The sequence below is a fragment of the Macrobrachium rosenbergii genome, chromosome 19, assembly GCF_040412425.1.
Source record: "Macrobrachium rosenbergii isolate ZJJX-2024 chromosome 19, ASM4041242v1, whole genome shotgun sequence".
NCBI lineage: Eukaryota > Metazoa > Arthropoda > Malacostraca > Decapoda > Palaemonidae > Macrobrachium > Macrobrachium rosenbergii.
The window spans coordinates 37,171,359-37,192,124 of NC_089759.1; the positions used below are offsets into that span (position 1 = coordinate 37,171,359).

Consider the following 20,766-nt stretch of genomic DNA (forward strand, 5'->3'; position numbering starts at 1 on the left):
CGCGTTCGCATGAGTATTTTCATAAGAATTTAAATAGAAATTGTTACAATTCATTGTAACCTTTTGGAGGCAAAGCCCGGCTGGCTATAAAGCACCAACAAACCGCCATTGATTTTAGGAGTGATATGAAATATTGATATTGACCCAAATGAAGAGATGAGTAAATCAGTTCAACATCATCTGAGCATTCTGAAGACATGAAATCGATAATGTGGTCTTTTGATATTAATTTCACCTCTGTTTTAGTTTTCTTTACTTCTGTAATCGCTCTTCTCTCTGTAGGCAAATGTAGATGCCTGAGAGTTAATTCCTAATTTTTATTCTGTTTTATTCATTAATTAGTAATGGGTTACCCATGGTCTACCCTGTGGGGTTACCTTTGATGAAAGTACAGTATAAGCTCATTGTACCTCCGCCAACCTCATTTGGGATTGCATTTTTGCAGCTGATGATATTCACTGCTCTGGAATAAGTAAGTTCCTTCAAATAGGCAGCATTTTTATTTCATACAATTACCATTTCATTTGAATGGTAATTGTTTACCTATTGGAGTAACAACTCTCAGACAATCGTCCATGCTCTTCTTCACCGACCCACGTCTGCCCGTTGCCTTGAAATCTGATGCATATCAAATTTAGTCGCTAGAGTCATGCAGCAGCTTGCGTAGAAGATGTAATAGTGCTGTGTAATGTTGTTGCCTTCTTAACACCTGTTTGCTTGTTGTTGAGTGTCAGCCTGGCTGAAGCCACTCGACTTTACAAGTCACTTAAATGCCTGCCTCAGTACTATGTGTACCTACTTTTTATTACTTGATGATAAAGACACCATGTAACGGGTCTTTTCTCTTCTCACGGACTTATCAAACAGGATGCTACTAGCCCCCATTTTTAACTTTATTTTTAATTACTGTATCTGTCTATCTGTTTATATAGGCACACACCTATACCCATACGTAGACAGGCACACACACACACACATATATATACATATATACAGTCTTCTTCTTCTTCGTCTTTAACGTGCATTATGTGTATATATATATATATATATATATATATATATATATATATATATATCACATTACCACAGGTAAAAAAATAAAGAGACGGGGTGTAGGTCCTGACCGGTTTCGACTTTATTTTCAAGCCATTGACGAAGGACTGATACATAGTATTAGAAGTCACACATATGTATACTACAGAAACAGTGCTGACGAACATAACCGTATGAGACTATAGGTCCACCCACAGGCGAGTGTCAAGGTAGGAGTGACCTTCAAAACTCATTTGGCTAAAAATCACAATATACTCTCAGGGGACAAGACTGATAAACGTACCGACCATAGGTGACTACAGATCCACACCTGACAAGTGTCAGGGAGGTGGGAGTTGGAAAACTCATTAGTACTGCTGCCCCCATACTGTGTTTACAAATAAGATCATCTTATTTCCATACATCTCTACTGTCTACCTTAAAATTTAAACAATTTACAAATTTCTATTGATATTAAAGGATGAAGTTTATACATCCCTTGACTGGTATTCATATTATGGCTGTGACTTTCTTTTATAAAGCTAGATTCAATGATATTCCTTTCCAGTGCGGTATTAGAATATGCAATCCTTTTTGCCCCTTCCCAGTTGATAGCATGACTGTTCTCACTAACATGTACAAAAATACCACTGTTCCCTTGTGCATATGCCACACATTTTTATGCTGTCCCATTCACTTTCCCAGTGCCTTACCAGTTTGGCCAATATAAAAGTTGTCACAAGACTTACATGGAATTTTATATACACACCCTTTAGTATTGTCGGGAGGATTCTTGATAAGTGTATGCGACATTAACACCAAAATTCTTAAGAAGATGGGGGATATCTTTCATATTATTATAATACAGTACAAACAATTTTTTTTTGTGTTGTAAGGTTCATTTTGGTTTTGATACATGGTCTTTTTTGCCGCTTTTAACGCATCGTTGCTACGCCGTTGGTACTCGTGCACAAACAAGTTTGTTTTTTCTGAGAGAAGATGGGTTAGGTAAGACAACCGGAAATATATAACATCAGTACTTGCTCCAGACAAATCTGTCTGAGTGTTAGGAGATTGCTTAATTGTCATAGTGTACAATAAATAAAGTTTCAAACGATGTTCGAGTAGATACTAGAACTTAGAATATCAGTTCTTGAGGGAAAACAATTCAAAGCATTAATAATTTCAGTGATGATATGTAAGTCCTGTAAAACTGATGTGGCATACGCTTCCAAATCGTGCTGAATAACTGGCCGAGTTGAGTAGCGGTTTGGTCGGAGGTGTTTGCTTTTCGCTTTCTTAACTAGTGCTGGACAAACGGTGCTTGTTTGGATTCTAGCTGGTGACTTCTTGGTAATCAAATCTAACTTATTATGGTTATAAACTCCCTTCCATGATGAGGGTTTGCTATTCATGCCTGCTCGGTAAGTAAGCTACATTGGTGCACATGAAATGTGTCGGTCTTGATGGAATGGAAAGTGAAAAAGTACTAAATAGACCTGCTTTGTGTGTTGATGACGAAAGTGCCGAGGGATTGTTTGAAATATGAATTAGAAACTTTGACCAGATAACTGGGGCTGACACTAGAGCAGACAGTTGATCGTGTTTCTGTAAAGGTGTATGAAGTGAAAGATGAAGCCATCTGTAAGACAGAAGTAGCATCGAATTCTGCAGGTGATGCGTGCTGTGTAAAAGACAAAAGACGTATTTGAGGGGGATGTGGAAGATGCTGCTGCTTGTTAAGATAGGTAATGTTGACAACGTTACTATAAAAAAAAAATATGAGAAAGCTTTTACCTCTAATTAAATGTAATGTATCGAGTGACAAGCCAAGGAAACTCTCAAAAGCAATATGATTGCATGAAGTGAATATCTGCAGAATACTGAAAATAATGGGACAAGACTTCAATTTTTTAATAAACCATTTTTTTAATATTAGGCATTACATAGGGTATGTGATCTAGATGTGACCGACTTAATTCACAAGTATTAGGGCAGGATAAACCTTGGTGTGGGGGAGACGATGAGACGGATAACACGTTCCCATCTGCTTAATGGTCGCACAGGACAAAGGATTATAACTTTACGGTTTACAAAGGCATAAATTGTATGAAATTTCAGAGGCCTGACGTGAATCAGACGTTCAAGGAGCCGATTGAGAGGATTATAAATAGAATGGACCATAGATATTGATTTAGTAGTGGCAAATGAAATTATTTTACAAATATTAAATGGAAGGAAATGGAACAGTTGAAATTAAATCAAAATTAGGACTGAATGTCTGATTGTGGAAAAGTGATAATCTTAGGAGGATGAAGGACCTCATTGTTCGAGGTACTACAATTGATGTCTTTAAAGGTTTTTGAAACCATAATTCAGACCATTGTAAAATTTCCCAAAATGTTTCAAGACGACATTAAAAATAATCATATTTAGTAACTGCTACGCCAACGAAAACAAGTGATGTTTAAGGAATCAACCACGTGATTTTTCTTTAGGCGTGTGGCCCTGCAGGGCGTCTTCTTTTGCCTGAGTGGTATCGACAATCAAAAACACGACCAGTACTTTAATTCAAACTGGGAACGATTTTTGAGATATTTACAAGAAACAAAAACTATGTGAAAGTTTATTCGCATTATAGATTCAACGCTATAGCAGCGAGTTTCTTCTGAAACGAGGTACGTGCTTTAGTAACAATTGACGATCTGTGAAATGGGTTTTGTTTACAAGTTTGTTATGAATTCGAAAGATTGTTCTTGAACTTGGCTTCCTCTTACTTTAATCATTTTTTTTCCTCACAATAAAGCACAGCTTTAGGAATTTATTAACGATATCCATGAAAAATCATTAAATTTATTGGTAAATTCTACTTTTAAATCTAAATTATGGTCATGTGATATATTACTAAGGAAAATCCTTAGATATATTTCGAACAATTTCGTAATGTAAGAGTGTATACCTAGACGAAGTAGTGACCATCGCATTCTATGACTTTACGAATAACCGCATAAAATATGTTCAGGTAAGGATGTGAACACCTTAAAATTATGGAGTATTATGTGAGGATGTGTTAAATTAAACAATCACGGACTAAATAAGTATAGCTTACTTTTGATGTGGCGCTCATACAGTGGACGAGCTAGACTAGCCTGTTACCGGTAGGCGGACGCTCTACTTCAGTGTGCCTACAATAATAGAAGTGTTGCATGAATAGCATAAAATAGCCAACTTGGATGGTAGTATGCAGAGTAGGGAGACAGGGATATTCAGAATTACTTGGGGGGGGCCTAGCTCCCCCAGCCAGGTCAGGGCACGGCACCTTGTTAGGTTAGGATCTAGGAAAGGCTAGGATTTCCCAAGGGTAGTTTACAGTTAGTTGGCCAGACCGTGCAACACCTTCTGCCCGACTACAATCACTCCGCCAAGCTAAGTAGTTCCGCGACCCGATCCTGCTCGTGACCCAGCATCCCCACACTTTCTGGGGGGTCCAGAGGGGGGCCAAAGCCCCCCGGCCAGGTTAGGGCACGTCGCCCTATGTTAGGTTAGGTTGGTTACATCTGGTTAGGTCAGGACCTGGCACTACAGGAAAAGTTTGTCTTGTTTGTCTTCGTCCACCAGCTTCCTAGTCGGAACCTACACGAGAGCCTTGGCCAACTAAACTGTAGGGAACTCTTCAGCTTTTTGGGCATGTTTGGAAGATAGCTGGCACACATTTAAGACAATCCTTAAGTGATGTGCTTACATAAGAAAATCAGTTTTAGTTTAAAAAAAAATTAGACCTTTGTTATTTAGTGTTTATGAAATTAGTTTTTAATGTAACTTTTATTTTCAGAATTTTGATGAAGAGAGGATGTCAGTTAAGTACTAGTGTAAGGCCTCTTCCCCTGTTATTCCAAGGGGTACCTGATGTACCCTCACAAGGTTCTAGTGCTTTCTTTCATGGAGCATGTATGTGCAGCCTATGTGGACATTGTCATCGTGCTCTTTTGCATTCTTCTTCTTCCCACTATAGAAAAAAAATTGACAAGGTGAGATAAAGAATAAATACAATTTTTTTTCTCCTTTTGAAAACAAACACTGGTGAATTTTTACAGCATGGAGATGATTCAGCCCTGTTAGTTTTTAAGTGAAGTGAGACTTGTGAGGTGTCTGTGCAAAACTGGGCAGAAATTATTGGTTATTTGCAATTGGTTTTTTTGCAAACCTCTTACTTTACTTTAGCTGTGTGTTTGTCTGTGCAAACTTTCAGACTCGACAGAAAAAGAACAGGAAGAAAAAGTCATCTTCCAGCTGCAGTTGGCAGTCCATGCACCTAGGGTAAATCTGCCCTCTGAGTTATTGTTTTTGTCTGCCATGGAAACACTTTGTAAACTGTGCTTCTGGATATGCAAATTTTTTTCATAGGCTCCATTGTATGTTTGAGAGAAAATGGCTGCACCTGAATATGGGGTAACTTGATTAGTTTTCACATGCATGTAAGCCACATATATTTTTAAGGGTAAAGTTGTAAGATAACATTGAAATTATATTAAGGTGTTTTAGAATGATAATTTAAGGTATACAGTATTTGGTGTTTGAACTATTAAATTAGCCAGTGAACTATTAAAATAGGAAGTTATAAGCATTTTAGTTTAAGGTATACAGGTTATTTGGTGTTTGAACTATTATAATAGGCAGTTGTGGTCCCTGACCCCTGCAAATGCCGATGGTTGACTGTACTCACTACATAGGGATTCATTACAAAGCATAAAGTTTCTGGGTCAACCACTGTAACTTGTTAAAGAGATGTTTTTGTGTATATTGGCAGGTTTCTCACAGCTTTATATTATCATTCTTCACTTCTGTAACATGGTCTTTGACCAGCTCATGACCCCCATTCTTCAAGACTTTTGGGTTCTTCACGTCTCTTTCCTAGGAGCTCTCTTGGCCTCTCAAGGTTCCTTTTAAGGTTCCTTTTACCTTGTTGGATAGCTTCATCTTAGTCTCTTTAGGTTTCTTTTACCTTGTTGGATTTCCTGCAGCTCAGCACCTTCCTGCCTGAATTTCTACTCAGGCTCTCTTGAATTAATGGATAGTGTTGTAAAGCCAGTTTACTTTCTTTTTAAAATCAACACCCATTGCTTTAATCAGAGTGCATATCATCTTATTCTACTGCTCATTCGCAGCTGAATCAGACTACTTGGAAAGTGGCACGGTTAACCACCTTGGCCCTAAGGGAACTTGTACATAAGGATTCATCTACCTGGAGCAGTGGATCTGATTTCTTCTACGGTTTGATGGATTAGTTGGGATTTCATGTGACACTTGGAATAGGTTATGTTGAAATAATGGGCATGTATTGAAAAAGATTAATAATTTTTGTTTAGATTTTACATTTTTTTTTTATTCCAGAAACCAGTGTCAGTAAATCCAAAAGGCATAAAACGGGAAAGAGCTCCTACTGTCAGTGTGTGGAAAAATATGACTGTTCAAGAACTTGCAGATGCAGTTGGAAGAGATTTAGGTAGGATACTTTCCAAATACAGTATTACACGTACTGCATTTTACTGTACCGTATAGATGTGTACAGCATAGTAGTACAGTACTGTACTTCCTATGTTATCCAAAGCTTAGATCTGTATATTCTTATTTTTTCATTTAATTTGTTTTTCTTTGTTTCCAATTCTTTACATTTTCTCTGCACAGTAATTGTAGGTCTTGCTCATACTGTAATTCTGTGTTTCAGTAGTACTTTGTTGTTTGAGTTAACTTTTATTTTTTTGTTTAGTTTCTATCATAAGAACATTATCTTTAGTTTTGTAAGTTACATGTTAATCTTTAAGTATACAGCAGACCACGAATACAGTAATAGACATGCTGGGCAGGAAGTTGTTGTTTCAGTATTTTTTAATGTTTGAAATAATGCAAGTTGTTGTTAACAATCCTGCATTCTTATATATTTAGCACGGTTAATAATTTCTATAAAAAATAATCTCAATCATAATAAAAAAATAGCATTCACATAAAACAGGTTTTGACACAGGAAAAACCTGTTTTTGGTAGCTGCTGTGAGTATTCAAAGGTGTTACACTCGCATGGTCCCCCAGGGCCCCATAAGATAGACCAACCAATCTTAAGGAATTCTCTTATAGTTGGTCCTCGGCCGGAATAGTGCATGTTGGCCCAGTGATAGAATATAAAGGAATGGACAGGAGGGCTCTGTCTCCTGTCCACGAGGACTTCCTCAGCTTTTCTTCATCCTATTTGCACAGATGTGACAGCAGTGCATGTGTCAGCTATCCTCCTCATTACATGCCAGGTCTGTGCAAGATAAATGTTCACCCCAGTCCTATGTTTTTTTGTCAGGGAAAGTGGGTGTGTGTGTGAGAACTCAAAGTGGCTATCAAAAATAGGTTTTTCTTACATCAAAATCTGTTTGTCCTCAAAGGAGCTTACAAAAGGGTTATAGCACCTTTCCTGGTTCAGGAATACTGCCTCTAATAACCACCCTGTACATTTGGAGACTTCAAAGGAAGCATTATTAAAGAAAGTTAACGACGCACTCACCTTTTGGATGTCATGCGACTTAGGAAAGAAGAGGGTCTACCTTTTTAATGAGGGACACTAAAATAATTCTCAGCTCAAGTGGAGAGGGTGGTTTGTTTGTATACCTGGACGAGACTTGGATTCACCAAAACCACACCATTGGGAAATGTTGGATTGACACCGATTCAGAGAAAGCCACCGGGATTAAACCCCCTACTGGGAAAGGTAGTCGCTTAATCGGATTAAAATGGGTAAAACGGAATGGTAGGCCTTTAAAAACTGCAGGGAAGTGCATTTGGCAACGTAGGGGAAAACGCCTATATCACCATGTAGGAGCCGATATGGTACAGCAGATCTTGTGTACATTTTCTAGCCCATCCTCCCCTTCAGGTAGATGGAACTTTGCTGAATGAGTCTGAAGCTTTAACTATTCTAGGTGTAACTTTTGACTCTCATCTTACTTTTGAGAAAACATGTAATGAAAATGTCAGCAAATGCTGCACGAAGTTCAAGCGAAGATGCTGTGCATTACTACCCTAATACTATTCTCCTTGCATTTTAATAAATTTTATATAGGTATTTGTTAATTTTTTAATTCATTTTTTATTTTTTAATAGGTGGGATCTCTTCTTTCTGTATTTCCCTTTACCTTTTCTTACTCCTTCCTAATGAACACCATATTCTTGGGAAGGTTGAATGGGCTTGTTCCATATGAATGGTTTCATCTTCTGAATAATAATAATAATAATAATAATAATAATAATAATAATTAATCATAATAATAATAATAACTGTCACAATCTCAGGATTAGATCTACCACAGATGCAAACTGTAACAGGCCCAGACTTTGTTCCAATTGTTGTCTGGAAAAGCTTGGCTGTGCAAGGGTTCTTCTTAGGTCCTTCCTTATTCTGGTTTGAATGCTGTTGGGAAGAGACAGCTGGCTGCAAAAGAGTACCCCAACAAAGTCCTTTCCTCAGAGAAAGTCTGCTGAGTGTGAGGCAGGACTAGTTCCTATTTGTTGGGAAACCTTTTGTCTGGAATGGGTTTACTACCACTCTTGGGTTTTGTCAGTGCTCTTCTCTGATGGCTCCCAAGATTAGCCAATCATCTTGGTAGGCCACCAGTTAAATTCCTTCTTTCCTGAGGTCCTGTAAAATAAATAAGTTCAGTATATAGGAAAGTTTACACAAACAATGTTTGTTCAGACGGTGACAGGTAGAGGATCCCCCTTCATTCAGAGGAATCCTTTCTTTGGGACACTGAAGAGTTTCGGCAAATAAACCTGTCTTTCTCTGTGGGGTTTGGCTTTTGGATAGCAAAGTTTTGAGACAGTGCTGCTGTCTGTGGATGGGAGGGGTTGTTGTCTAGATGAGAAATATTGCACAATTGTTCTTCCCTAATGTTAAGTTGGAGTGAGTTAATGTAAGACTGAATTTGAATTTAGACGTCTTTTGTACTTTCAATCTCCAGTAAGGGGGGGAAGATGTTTCTCTGTGCGTGGTTAACTTAAGTAGGGGTTGATTTTCAGGTGTTTAGAGAATAGGGCATGGGGTGCAGGTAAAAAAATCATATGGAAATCCAAGTAGTTCCCATTAGCAAGTTAGAGTTATGGAACATATGGCTCTCATCATGTTCGGCTGCCCGAGGGATTCTTCATGAGTATACTGTATCCACTACCTCAAGATCTATCAGTTCATTGAGATCAAACTGTGCTCTTGTTTTCCACTTAATATTAGGGGTTATTCCAGGCCATCAAAAAATAACAAAACTTAATAGAAGTTTGGATGAACATTTTTGTTAAAGAATTTAGACAGCAAGGTTAAAGATTTTCAACAAGTACAAAAATAAACCAAAGGGTTAAACGTGAATGCAGCTGGTGATGAAATGGTTGCAACAGAAATCTTCACATGTGTTATGTTGTATGTACACTGTAAGCATTACACCCTCAATGGAAATAATGTTCTTCTAGAGTAGTAGTTTTGTTGCTTTGAAGTACTCAAGGTTTGTAGGAAAATGTTATATTTTTTAATGCCTATAAAAACTGATAATTGGACAGTACGTGTTTGCACCGAATTTTATGTAAAAATTTTATTTAGATGTTCTTTTACTACAGATACATTATTTGAGATTTTCCTGTATGTGGAGGACAGTGAAATTTATGACAGCCCAAGAACACCAATAGATAATGTGAAAGTAATTCAGGAGGCTGTTAAGAGAGCAGGTTTTCGCTGTGATTTTAGCAGTAATCCACTAAGGGTGGAGAAGAAAAAGGAGAATAAGGATGCTGTCAAGAGGTAAGCCTTTGTTTGAGCTATGTGGTAAGCAAATACAATAATGATAAATTGGTAACCATATTTCAGTACATTTCAGTCTGTTAAAACATTAAAAAAAATTCAAGTGTATTTCATGAAAACAGAGAATAAGTAGGACCATAAAATACATTTCATCATATCGATCTTGGAGAGGGTTGTTCTTTATTGTTACTAATGTCATCAGTTTGCAGTTGTGCATTTGAGGATGGCCCAGGAACAGGATTGACAAGTGATGATGCATCACTGCAAAAGACTGTGTGAGATTTTTCATACCGTATATTAAAGTTAAAATTATTGTTAAATTCTTGTTTCGAGAAGAAATAATTATATAAAGCAAATTGTTGAGTAATTTTTGCCATCAGCAGTCAAATAGTCATGATCATGGCAACGTTCAAACTTAGTGCCATACACAGTTTGAGATAGAAATATGTCTATAAATAGAACAGAAGTAGAGGGCTGTCATTGGATAACAGCTCTCCATGGCAACCAGCCAGCCAATCAGGTTTTAGCTGTATTCTGTCTGAGAAAGAACGTTTTGCTCATGTGAAGCTGACGATGACATAAGTTCATGTGCTTTGAATAGAGTACAGTACGCAGTTTTTAATAGTGTATGTATTTTCGCCATCATTTTCCTCTCTTCTTCTTGAAGAGCCAGAAACTTCAGAGAACCCTGGGCATCTGACAGATGATGGAGAGGTTGCTTGGAGAGAGGAGAGAAATCGAAGGGTAATTGATATCTCACTTGTAGAACATGCACTACATAAGACTCTGCTCTGAAGCTCTGCCATGTACCCCAGTGGCTCACCAGGCATCCCCCCACCGGTGGCAACGAGTGGGGAGGGGCACCTACTCTATTGCTTATCTCCTCTGGCCCTATCTCTTCCTGGTCTAGAAGAGCAGGACTGAAAGGGCTGTTGTTGCAGAGTCTTTTAAGGAGTTGTTTGAGCTGGTCTGCTAGTAGAGGCTTCATTAGTGGTTTTCTTTAGAGAGGATTGATGCCTAGACTGCATGATGTCTATCAATTGCTAAGTCTAGGTGTTCTGTAGGGAAGAGAGAAGGGAAATTCAAAACATCCCCATTTCTCAAGGCAAGCAACGAATCATGCTGATATATCTTGAAACCTTGGAGGGCTGCATCTCTTCTCTTCAGCAAAAGGTTAACCCAAATATTAGCAGTTAAATGCATCAGGTAAGAATTAGCTTTCCCACCTGACTGTAAAAGTCTAACAAAAGGGGCACTGTCTTCCAAATCATGTCACCACAGTAGACCATAAGTCCAACCAAGACACTTCTGAGGCAGTTGAGTCCAAGGCAGACTCCTATTGATGAGTTATGGAAGGACCTTCCGACCTAACTTGATCTAGGGTCAACCCCAGCCCCAAAAAAAGTAGAGCTGGGTAAACCTCCTTATTAAGGAAGGCCACATTAGGTGTAGAATAGAACCTTCGACGACAAGGAAGTGAGGGGGTAGAAGTTTAAATGATCTACTAAGACCAAAGAGAGTTATCCCGTCCAGAGACGAGAGAATTCGCGTGGCCTAGGACAGAATCTTAATGATTCAAACACAGCAACTTTATAGAAGCCTCCAAATCCTTATTAGGACCAAGTGAAGCTTCTATACATGTAGGAAAATCTGAAGTTGTTACTGCATCTTGAGAAAGAGTATTGTACCTACGACTGAGTTCAGTAGCCTCAGCATACACAGTAATAAATTCTATTATACACAGTCAGCCACATCCCGATAAGAAAGATTTCAGCTCATGGTTCTAAAGTTAATATTTAACCAGTAATAACTGATGCTATGTGAAGGAATGAGAACAAAAGAGATTCCTATACTGTAGGTGAGAAGAGTGTACATATTATCATCATTGTATACTATGCAGCATTAAAACCAAAGACTTCATTTCCACGAGTTTCTTCTCATTCTGGTATCTTTCATTGCCACATTCATCAGTGTCTTGTTTGAGAATTTCAGTTGTTTTATGAAATGTGTATTGAAAGATGGTGCTGTCACAGTCCCATCCTGATCATGTGTAATGGAAGGTTTGCTTGCTTTCCTTTGCAAGTGAGCAAGGGTAACCCTCAAATAAGTGCTAGTTTAAGATATAAGAAAGTTTTTTATAGAATTGTAAAATACAGATCAGGTAATGAGACTTGTTTTAGTTTTCAAATGTTCGGTAAATACTAACGGCTTATATTTATTTATCAGTCGTGGCTTGTGACTCCAATTATAATTCTTGTATATTTGATTATTTATCATTGTTTCTAGGCCCCCGCCTTTGGAAAGTGAACTGGTTAGCCGACCGCCAGTTGTGACAATTATGGGCCATGTGGATCATGGAAAAACTACACTTCTGGATGCCTTACGTCATACCTCTGTTGTAGACACCGAGTTTGGTGGCATTACTCAACATATTGGTGCCTTTGCAGGTTTGTGTGATCAGGTTGTGGTTAACATTATTTGTTATATGTACTTGATGAGCAGCATAGGTTCACCTTATACATGATTAATATTACTTTCTCCATATTTTTAAAGATTGCATGCTTGTCAATGTACTGTACTGTATATTTTTTTAAATTCGTTAATAAAAGTGTTTTGTTTGATTTTTGTAAATAAGATTCATAATTTTCAATTCAAAGATGATCTTGATAACTGCATGAAAGGATGGGCCCTGTGTAATGTTTATGATTTTCAGTGAAATGTGACATAAGAAAATTACCAGAAACTAGATAATGGTAAAGTGTTTGTATGCACGTTAGTCTTTTTATTTTGCAATTCAGTATCATTAAATTTAGGATATTTCAGAATAAAAGTGGTCTCAAAATATAAATGTATCTATTTCAGAAAATCACTGAAACATGTTTGTGTTGTGAAATATGAGCAATAAGTTTCCAAGGCCTATTGTGTTCCCAACTTGAACATTTGTGATCAGTGCACGTACGTAAGGGACATTTAATTACAAGTGTGACACTAATGTATAGCCGTCACGACTTACAGCCTGCTGAAGAGCAAGCGCCTGTACCAGCACAAGGCTGGCTGAATCTAGATAGCAGTCACTATATTGTCTAAGAAACAAATGTACACATACATGCACCTCCTTGCAGACATGTATATAGTATACCTTAAACATATATATAAGCTACTAGTCACTTTTACCAGATATATATTTACAGCATTTGTAGTAACCATATGTTTATTTAACTTACCCTTATCAGTTTACATCTGCTTAGTCCTTCAGTCAGCAGTTCCCAGAACCCATGTACCTAAAAAAAAAGCCTTCACCTGGTCAGATATCCCTCTGAGTAGCACTCTGTTGGTCGTAGTGGTATTTCAATCAGTCCGTGTGTGTCCGTGAAGCAAGTAATGCCTTGCTGTCATTCTGCCTGTCCTGTAATTTATTCATTTCATAATTTTTTGTTGCTTCATGCAGGTCTCTTGGGATTTTAACAGTTTTAATGGTTTGTGCATTACTCCAAGTTCATGCAATGTCTGTAAATATTTTTCTTTCATTGGTTGAAAGTGCCTCTGTAAGCAGGGTGATACAACTCTGCTACCCTTTGTAAGCATACCTGCTCATCATTATCATCTTCTCCTGAAGCAGGTATTTCATAGTAATTTGGTGATGTTCATTTTTATTGTAATTTTTATCCTTTTGTTGTGGGGTATAAAGTTTCACACCATGTGAATGACCCTGGAGATTGCAATCAGTAGAGTTGAAAGCATCTGCAAATAATTTAATAATTTACATTTGTCTTTTATGAATCTCTAAGTGTATGATCCACTTTTCATAGAATATGCATGAAGTAAGAACAAGAAACTTTAAGAGTGTCGTAAAGGACTTCAAATGGAAAAAGAGGCAAGGGGGAAGTGAGAAATAGATGATGATTGTCCCACTTGCCAAGAATTCTCCCCCAAAACAGAAGGAAGCATTTGCTTCACTGCTATGAATAATTATTGGGAATGTCTCCAGCCATGTGTGTCATATCTTGGGTAAAAAGACCTCCCACATAAGTAGCTACCCAGGCTAACATAAAGTAATGGGTGTTTATTGAAGCTTATCTGACTTGAAACTAAAATTGTTTTCACTCATAATTGCATTACTTTTAGGCAATAATAATTGACCTCCCTCCATACTCCTCCTTGCTACAGTTGCTATGACAGGCTCCAAGGAGCATGTCCCCAGTCACTTGCCCATCATATCTGTTAAAGGCCCTTGTTGAACCTTGACAAGGGCCTTTGGCCTTACCTGAGTTCAGTTGGTATCCTGTGGCTGGTAGCTGACTGGTGTCCTGTAGCTGGTAGACAACAAGTTCTCTCTCTCTCTCTCTCTCTCTCTCTCTCTCTCTCTCTCTCTCTCTCTCTCTCTCTCTCTCTCTCTCTCTCTCTCTCTCTCATTTACATATTCTGTCTAAGGTGTGTAAATCAAATCCGAATATTACAAAAGTAAAATTTATTAAGCAAGTTCAACAGCAAATCATGTAAAATGAAATTATGAAAAATAGATATTACAGTAAACCCCCCATATTCGCATTCTCACGATTCACGGACTCACCTATCCGCAGATTTCTCTGTGGAACATATATACACATTATTCACGGAAAATTACCCCATTTCTAGGTAAGGAAACAACAAGCATTTCAAGTAATGCTAGCAGACAATTTTTTCCCTTAATTCATTACATTTATTAATGTTTTGGGGAAGAACAGTCCATGTCAGTGTGGGAATTAGTTATGTAATTACTTGGTAAGTTACTTATGTAAAAATAAAAATGACATTTTTATGATAAAATAAGATTTTATGTATCTACCAAGTAATTACAGAGTGGGGGCCCACCCTCCTCCCATAACATGGACGTTAAGCATCAACATATTGAAGCCCCCCTGTTCAGTTGTTCCTCCTTCTCCTGAAAGTGGGCGGGGTCAGTTACCTACACTGTAATGTAAACAAAAGAATTGCTACCGTGAATTTCAAATTTTAGCCGCCGGTCAATAGAAACTGTTAGATATGTAATTACTTGATAAGTATATATAAAATCTTATTTTATCATAAAAATGTAATTTTTCGTGTTTATGTTTATGGCACAGAAATAACGTTTTGTTGCTATTTTGCTGTGTTTTCTCATTGAAGGATATGCATACTGAGAGAGAGAGAGAGAGAGAGAGAGATCTTTCTACTGGTTGCATAATTAAGTGGTTCTTCCATTTATACCACTTTACAAAGAGGAGCTTCAGGTTAGAGTGGCAATATTGTATTTTGGTACTTGAGAAGGTCCACATAGTGTACAATGCTGCTATCCCTTCAGCAGTGACCCATGCTGAGTCATTACATTGGAATATAACCCGACTGCTTCTTTTCCACTTTAGGATGGTATTGCAACACCCTCCTATTGTTTGGTTAGGGAGGTTTAATACATTTTGGATTTCCTGATTGTTCATTATTTTAGTGTTAACAGAGATGGCTAATTGTGTAACTTCCATGGGAGACAAAGAGGAAAAGTTAACACTGCATCTCTGTTTTAAAGATTTTTGTAACGCAAGGATAATTGTTAGAAGCAGACATGCTCATTTTTTACTTTTGTCATACGAGTGACTCCATAGTATTTTGGTATGTAATACTTCTTTAGATAGATTATATACTGCAATGTAAAGTTAATAGCTTTGTATGGAATTACTGTTAGGCTGCATGCACACTGCAGTAAAACTTATCTTAAACACAACAGTCACATATGGTATAAACATCACAGATAGGTTAAGTACAAGTCAATGACTTATTGGTAGTTTTTACCAGCGCTGCTCATGATTATCCAGAATTTCCTGAAGCTTTATTTTTAACATATGGTGACTTGTTTTTAACTTGTTTGTGATATGGATGTGATAAGTTCTGACATGCGTTTATGATGTTTTAAAGTGTTGTGGATGCATCCTCACTGAATTTCTGTTGGCATTTCCTTTGCACAGCAGATTTTTCTCAAAATTCATATTAATAGGGTTTTCATAATTCTGCTTTATCATTGTAACAAGGGAAGTTTATTATGGAAATGCTTTTGGTACCATGAAAGAAACTCTTAATGTGTTTTATTTTCAGTTAAACTTGATACAGGAGAGCAGGTGACCTTCCTGGACACTCCTGGTCATGCTGCCTTCAAAGCTATGCGTGCTCGTGGGGCCAATGTGACAGACATGGTTGTGCTAGTGGTTGCTGCTGATGATGGTGTTATGCTACAAACAAAGGAATCTATAGAACATGCTCAGGAAGCGAGGGGTATAACATACTTTATGACTTTTTTACACTAATTTAACTAGCATTGGTGTGCAGTTTTTTGTGTAAAAAATTTTTCATGATACCGTACTGATAGTTTTAAGACATTTTTCAAGGTAATGTCGTTATTTAGTTTAATGCTAGTTTTCTTTTTTTCAGTGCCAATCATCATTGCCATAAATAAGATAGATAAACCAGAAGCTGATATTGTAAGTATATTACAGTTTTATAGTTTGTCGTTGTGACTGCGTTGTTCTATTTAGGCTGAATATTTTTACATTTTATTACTTTAATTTGATGGTACACAGGCCTTATCTTCTCTGTGAGAAACATTCCACATTATTTTATTCATCCACATTACTTTATTCATATAGATTTGGATCAGGCAACAGATTTGATTAGCATGGCATATACATACATGAGTTGATGGTCACGTCAAACCAAAGCAATTCTTATATTGATTAATATAGATAAATGTGGTCAAGAGGTAGTATAGTGGGTCCCCTCCAGATCGTGGATCAGCAATCGCGCCTTCAGTTAATCGTGGGTTTTTCTGTGAAACTCATCTCCAAATATGTCACCGAAAAGTCACTAATTCGCGAATTTTTTCTTAGAGCAATATTCACTAATTACTGTATTTTGATTTTATTTTTATGATAAAAAAATTATTTACTAGTTTTCAAATATTAATGTTAATGTAAACAGCAAAATATCAATCACATGTTAAAGTAAAATCCCTCCACGTTGATCTATAACCATCATAACATGTACTGTGTAAAAAAACCATTGTTCACCTCTCTCTCTCTCTCTCTCTCTCTCTCTCTCTCTCTCTCTCTCTCTCTCTCTCTCTCTCTCTCTCTCTCTCTCTCTCTCTGTCCTTGACGACACGCTATTGGCTGAAGGGGTTGGAAGTAGCCAATGACAAAGCTTGTAACTTGATGCTTGGTATGTACTGTCAGTTGTGTGTGAGTTGTATTTTTGTTCTCTCTCTCTCTCTCTCTCTCTCTCTCTCTCTCTCTCTCTCTCTCTCTCTCTCTCTCTCTCTCTCTCTCTCTCTCTCTTACTGAGGTAAGAGAGAGATAATTTTTATGCATATGTAACATGTATCTTTTTTTATATGATAAATAATTGATTTACTAATTTTTCAAATAATAATAATGCAAAAACAGCAAAATATCAATCAAATTTTAAGGGAAAATCCCTCAGTATCGATCTGTTATCTTCGTAATGTGTACTGCATAAAAAAAATTATGTTTGCCCCCGTTTCCTCTCTCTCTCTCTCTCTCTCTCTCTCTCTCTCTCTCTCTCTCTCTCTCTCTCTCTCTCTATATATATATATATATATATATATATATATATATATATATATATATATATATATATATATATATATATATATATATGACAACACGCTATTGGCTGAAGGAGTTGGAAGTAGCCAATGATAAAGCTTGTAGCTCAAAGAAACTTTTACAAAGAAACTTTTCCGCGCGAGCCCCACTTTTCCCTCCACGGCATAAGTCGCATATCGGGTAGCGCTATAGGAACTCCTGTAAGTGCGAGAGGGTTAAGAAGAGAAGAAGTTAGAAAATATTACATACCTTACCTGCCACATGCACCTATTATATCTTGTAAGCTTTTACTTAAGAGAGTGCCTGACATTAATGAGCTGCTGTACCATAATTCAGATAATTAGTTGCATGTGATGGTTTCTGACTTACCTGTTGCAGTACTGTGGGCTTTGAACACAGTACTTGAAAGGCAGGGAAACCCAACCAGACTCTGTTGTGTTTCCCATCACTCAGGAAATCAAATCGGACCTCCAGTGGTGGCTGTCTGAAGGGAGACTTTTGCAGGGAAAGTCTCTTCTTCCTCTGAGCCGCAACCTAGATTTTTACTCAGATGCCTTGGATCTAGGCTGGGGAGCCCTTCTGGGAAGCCAGGAAGCATTGAGTGATGCTGGTCACTCAGTTTATTCAAGGGAAACTGAACATGATCGCAGATGAACTGAGCCGTCGAAAGCAGGTCCTTCCCACCGAGTGGACCTTAGATCCCATGGTCTGCCTCGACCTCTGGAAATTATGGGGCTGACCAACGTTGGACCTGTTTGCCACTTCAAGAAACCATGGTCTTCCTCTCTTCTGCCTTCCAGCCTCAGATCCCCTGGCATGGGCGACAGACGCCATGCTCCAGGACTGGTCAGGCCTAGATCTGTATGCCTTCCTGCCCTTCAGCATTGTGAGGGAAGTGCTGAACAAGTTCATCTCGCACCACAACATCTCGATGACCCTTGTAGCCCTGTTTTCACCCATGAAGGAGTGGGTCCCGGACTTTCGTCGGCTTTTGGTGGACTTTCTGAGACTACTTTCCCAGAAACCGTGGCTACTTAAACACCCTCACTTTAAGAGATACCACTGAAGGTTATCCACTCTTGCTCTGGCAGGCTTTAGACTGTCAGGAAGCTGGTCAGGGCGAAAGACTTTTCAAGAGTAGCTGCGGAAGCTATTGCAAGGTGCAGACAACAATCTTCTAGCAACGTCTACCAAGCAGAGTGGACCGTCTTTCATAGATGGGGTCTCAGAGATAACGTCTCGTCTTCTGAGACATCTTAACACAAATGGTGGACTTCCTCCTCTATCTGAGGACCTCAAGAGGTCTGTCCTCATCCACTATTAAAGGGTATTATTTTGCCTTCATTCAAAGTGAAAGCGCATGAAGTCTGAGCATTCGCTACCTCGACCTTTTGGAGGTGCAAATTGATCTTCACATATCACTGCTTAAAAGAAGGCAAAACAGTGTTTGAGAATTGCAGTACCCTTGGGCCATTATCAGTGGCTGGACCATTATCAGTGGCTGGCATGGTACTTGGGGGAAGAAGCATAGTAAGCATTCTTTCTTTCCTCTGTCTCTTAGCCTTGACGTAAGGTGTCGAGTTTTTGGGAAGCCTGGGGTAACTTCGTACCTGGAGTGCCCGCCAGTCTTAATGGATGGGTAGTGGTTTTTTGTCAGTGTGGTTGACAGCGTTGTCTGGTTGTTTGTTTTATTGGCACTGCACCCAGGGCAAGGGTACTTATTATATACATCTTGCCAGCAAACAGGCCTACTCTCCATTGCAAGACTCCAACTCGTGTAGAGGTGACCCTCGTCTCAACCGCCACGCCACTGCAGGTTAAGATGAGCACCAACTAGGAGCAGTATTCACCTGCAGTAGCTCTCTTACCAAGTAAGGAAACAACAAGCATTGTTTCAATACTAGCCATCCTTTCTGTTTCAAAGTCACTATCACACCTTAATGTTTTGGAGTAGAATACAGTATGTCCATTCATCCCACCCCTTGTCAGTGTGGGATTCAGTTATGTAATTACTTGGTAAGTTACTTATATGAAAATGGTATTTTCATAATAGAATTATGTTTCATATATACTTACCAAGTAATTACAGACTCAGAGCCCTCCCTCCTCCCCCCCAATGGACATAAGGGCGCAAACAAAATGAAGCTATCGGCTATGTCATTCCAACACTACTCGTCAAGTGGGTGGGGCGTGTCATCTACATTAACTATCAAAGTGCTACCGTGACTTTTAAGTAAAAGGTTGCCGCACCAGGTTAAACCTATAGCTATGTAATTACTTGGTAAGTATATATGGAACTTAATTTTCTTATGAAAATATCATATTTCCTTAATAAGTGCAGGTCATTTTATTTTCATGTTTCTTTCTTCTTTCCTTCATATAGCTTCTTTACCCAATTTTTCTCATTAGAAAATAATGATCCTTGAGCTCGCAGAGCTGTTGCAGTCATTGTGTTCATTATAATGTGTTATAATTATTATTTTGATGAAAAAAAATCAGAGTAATACAGACATTTTGTGACTTGAAGTGTGATTGGTACAGTAACTTATTCTTTTACTAAATTTATTGTTATAAAGTTTCTAATTGAGCCAAGGCAATGAATGAAGTTTAATAAAACTATACATTACCCTGTAAATAAGGCAAAAATCTTAGAGTGTTTTTCATTTCCATAGGAGCGGTGTCGGCAAATGCTCCTTGATTGTGGTCTCCAACTTGAAGAGCAGGGAGGAGAAGTCCAAGCTGTGCCAGTGTCAGCTTTGAAAGGACAAAATCTTGATCTCCTCATAGAAGCTATAGCCACAGAAGCAGAACTTCTTAATTTACGAGCAGATTCAAAAGGTCTTGTTGAAGCCTCAGTAGTTGAAGCCAGAACAGATCCTGGTCGAGGGAAGGTTAGTTGAATAGAAAAGAATGTTTCATCATTTGTAGCTAGTAAGAATGTGTGGACCACTTTCTGAGTAACGAGTCATTTTGATTAACATACATTACTGAAATGTAGTAAATTCATCATAAAAAGTTACTTGTCTCTTCAGATGAATTAGGTTGTTTAAGGTCATGGTGTCCATCAAGGAAAGTAGAAGAAACTTAAAAAGTACATGAAAGGGGCCCATTGGGAGCATCTTTATGCAGAGGACCTAGTTTTAATTGAAGGATCTGTGAAAGAGACTGTGTAAATGTTTAAATGATGAAAGAGTGGGGGACCAGAAAGGAGACAAAGGAAGGAGTACAGTCAGGAAAGCAGCCGTGTGGTTGTTATGGGAAAGGTTTGGGATGAACTCTGTAT

General features: G+C 38.1%; 1 protein-coding gene across 7 annotated transcripts in view; it reads left to right on the forward strand.

The window, feature by feature from the left end:
• Nucleotides 1-20,766, forward strand: part of mIF2 (mitochondrial translation initiation factor 2) — a 54,725-nt gene that overhangs the window by 18,143 nt on the left and 15,816 nt on the right. The window contains exons 1-8 of one of the 7 annotated variants that reach the window (XM_067121668.1): nucleotides 2,334-2,456; nucleotides 4,865-5,060; nucleotides 6,424-6,535; nucleotides 9,675-9,855; nucleotides 12,142-12,302; nucleotides 15,958-16,134; nucleotides 16,291-16,340; nucleotides 20,156-20,374. In XM_067121668.1, coding sequence (XP_066977769.1) covers nucleotides 2,446-2,456; nucleotides 4,865-5,060; nucleotides 6,424-6,535; nucleotides 9,675-9,855; nucleotides 12,142-12,302; nucleotides 15,958-16,134; nucleotides 16,291-16,340; nucleotides 20,156-20,374 — 1,107 coding nt within the window. In that variant the 5' untranslated portion in view covers nucleotides 2,334-2,445. Of the gene's footprint in view, nucleotides 1-2,333; nucleotides 2,457-2,656; nucleotides 2,781-3,517; nucleotides 3,711-3,753; nucleotides 4,055-4,084; nucleotides 4,191-4,864; nucleotides 5,061-6,423; nucleotides 6,536-9,674; nucleotides 9,856-12,141; nucleotides 12,303-15,957; nucleotides 16,135-16,290; nucleotides 16,341-20,155; nucleotides 20,375-20,766 lie in introns of those variants that run through there. The other 6 variants (XM_067121670.1, XM_067121671.1, XM_067121669.1 and 3 more) reach the window with 6 other exon arrangements.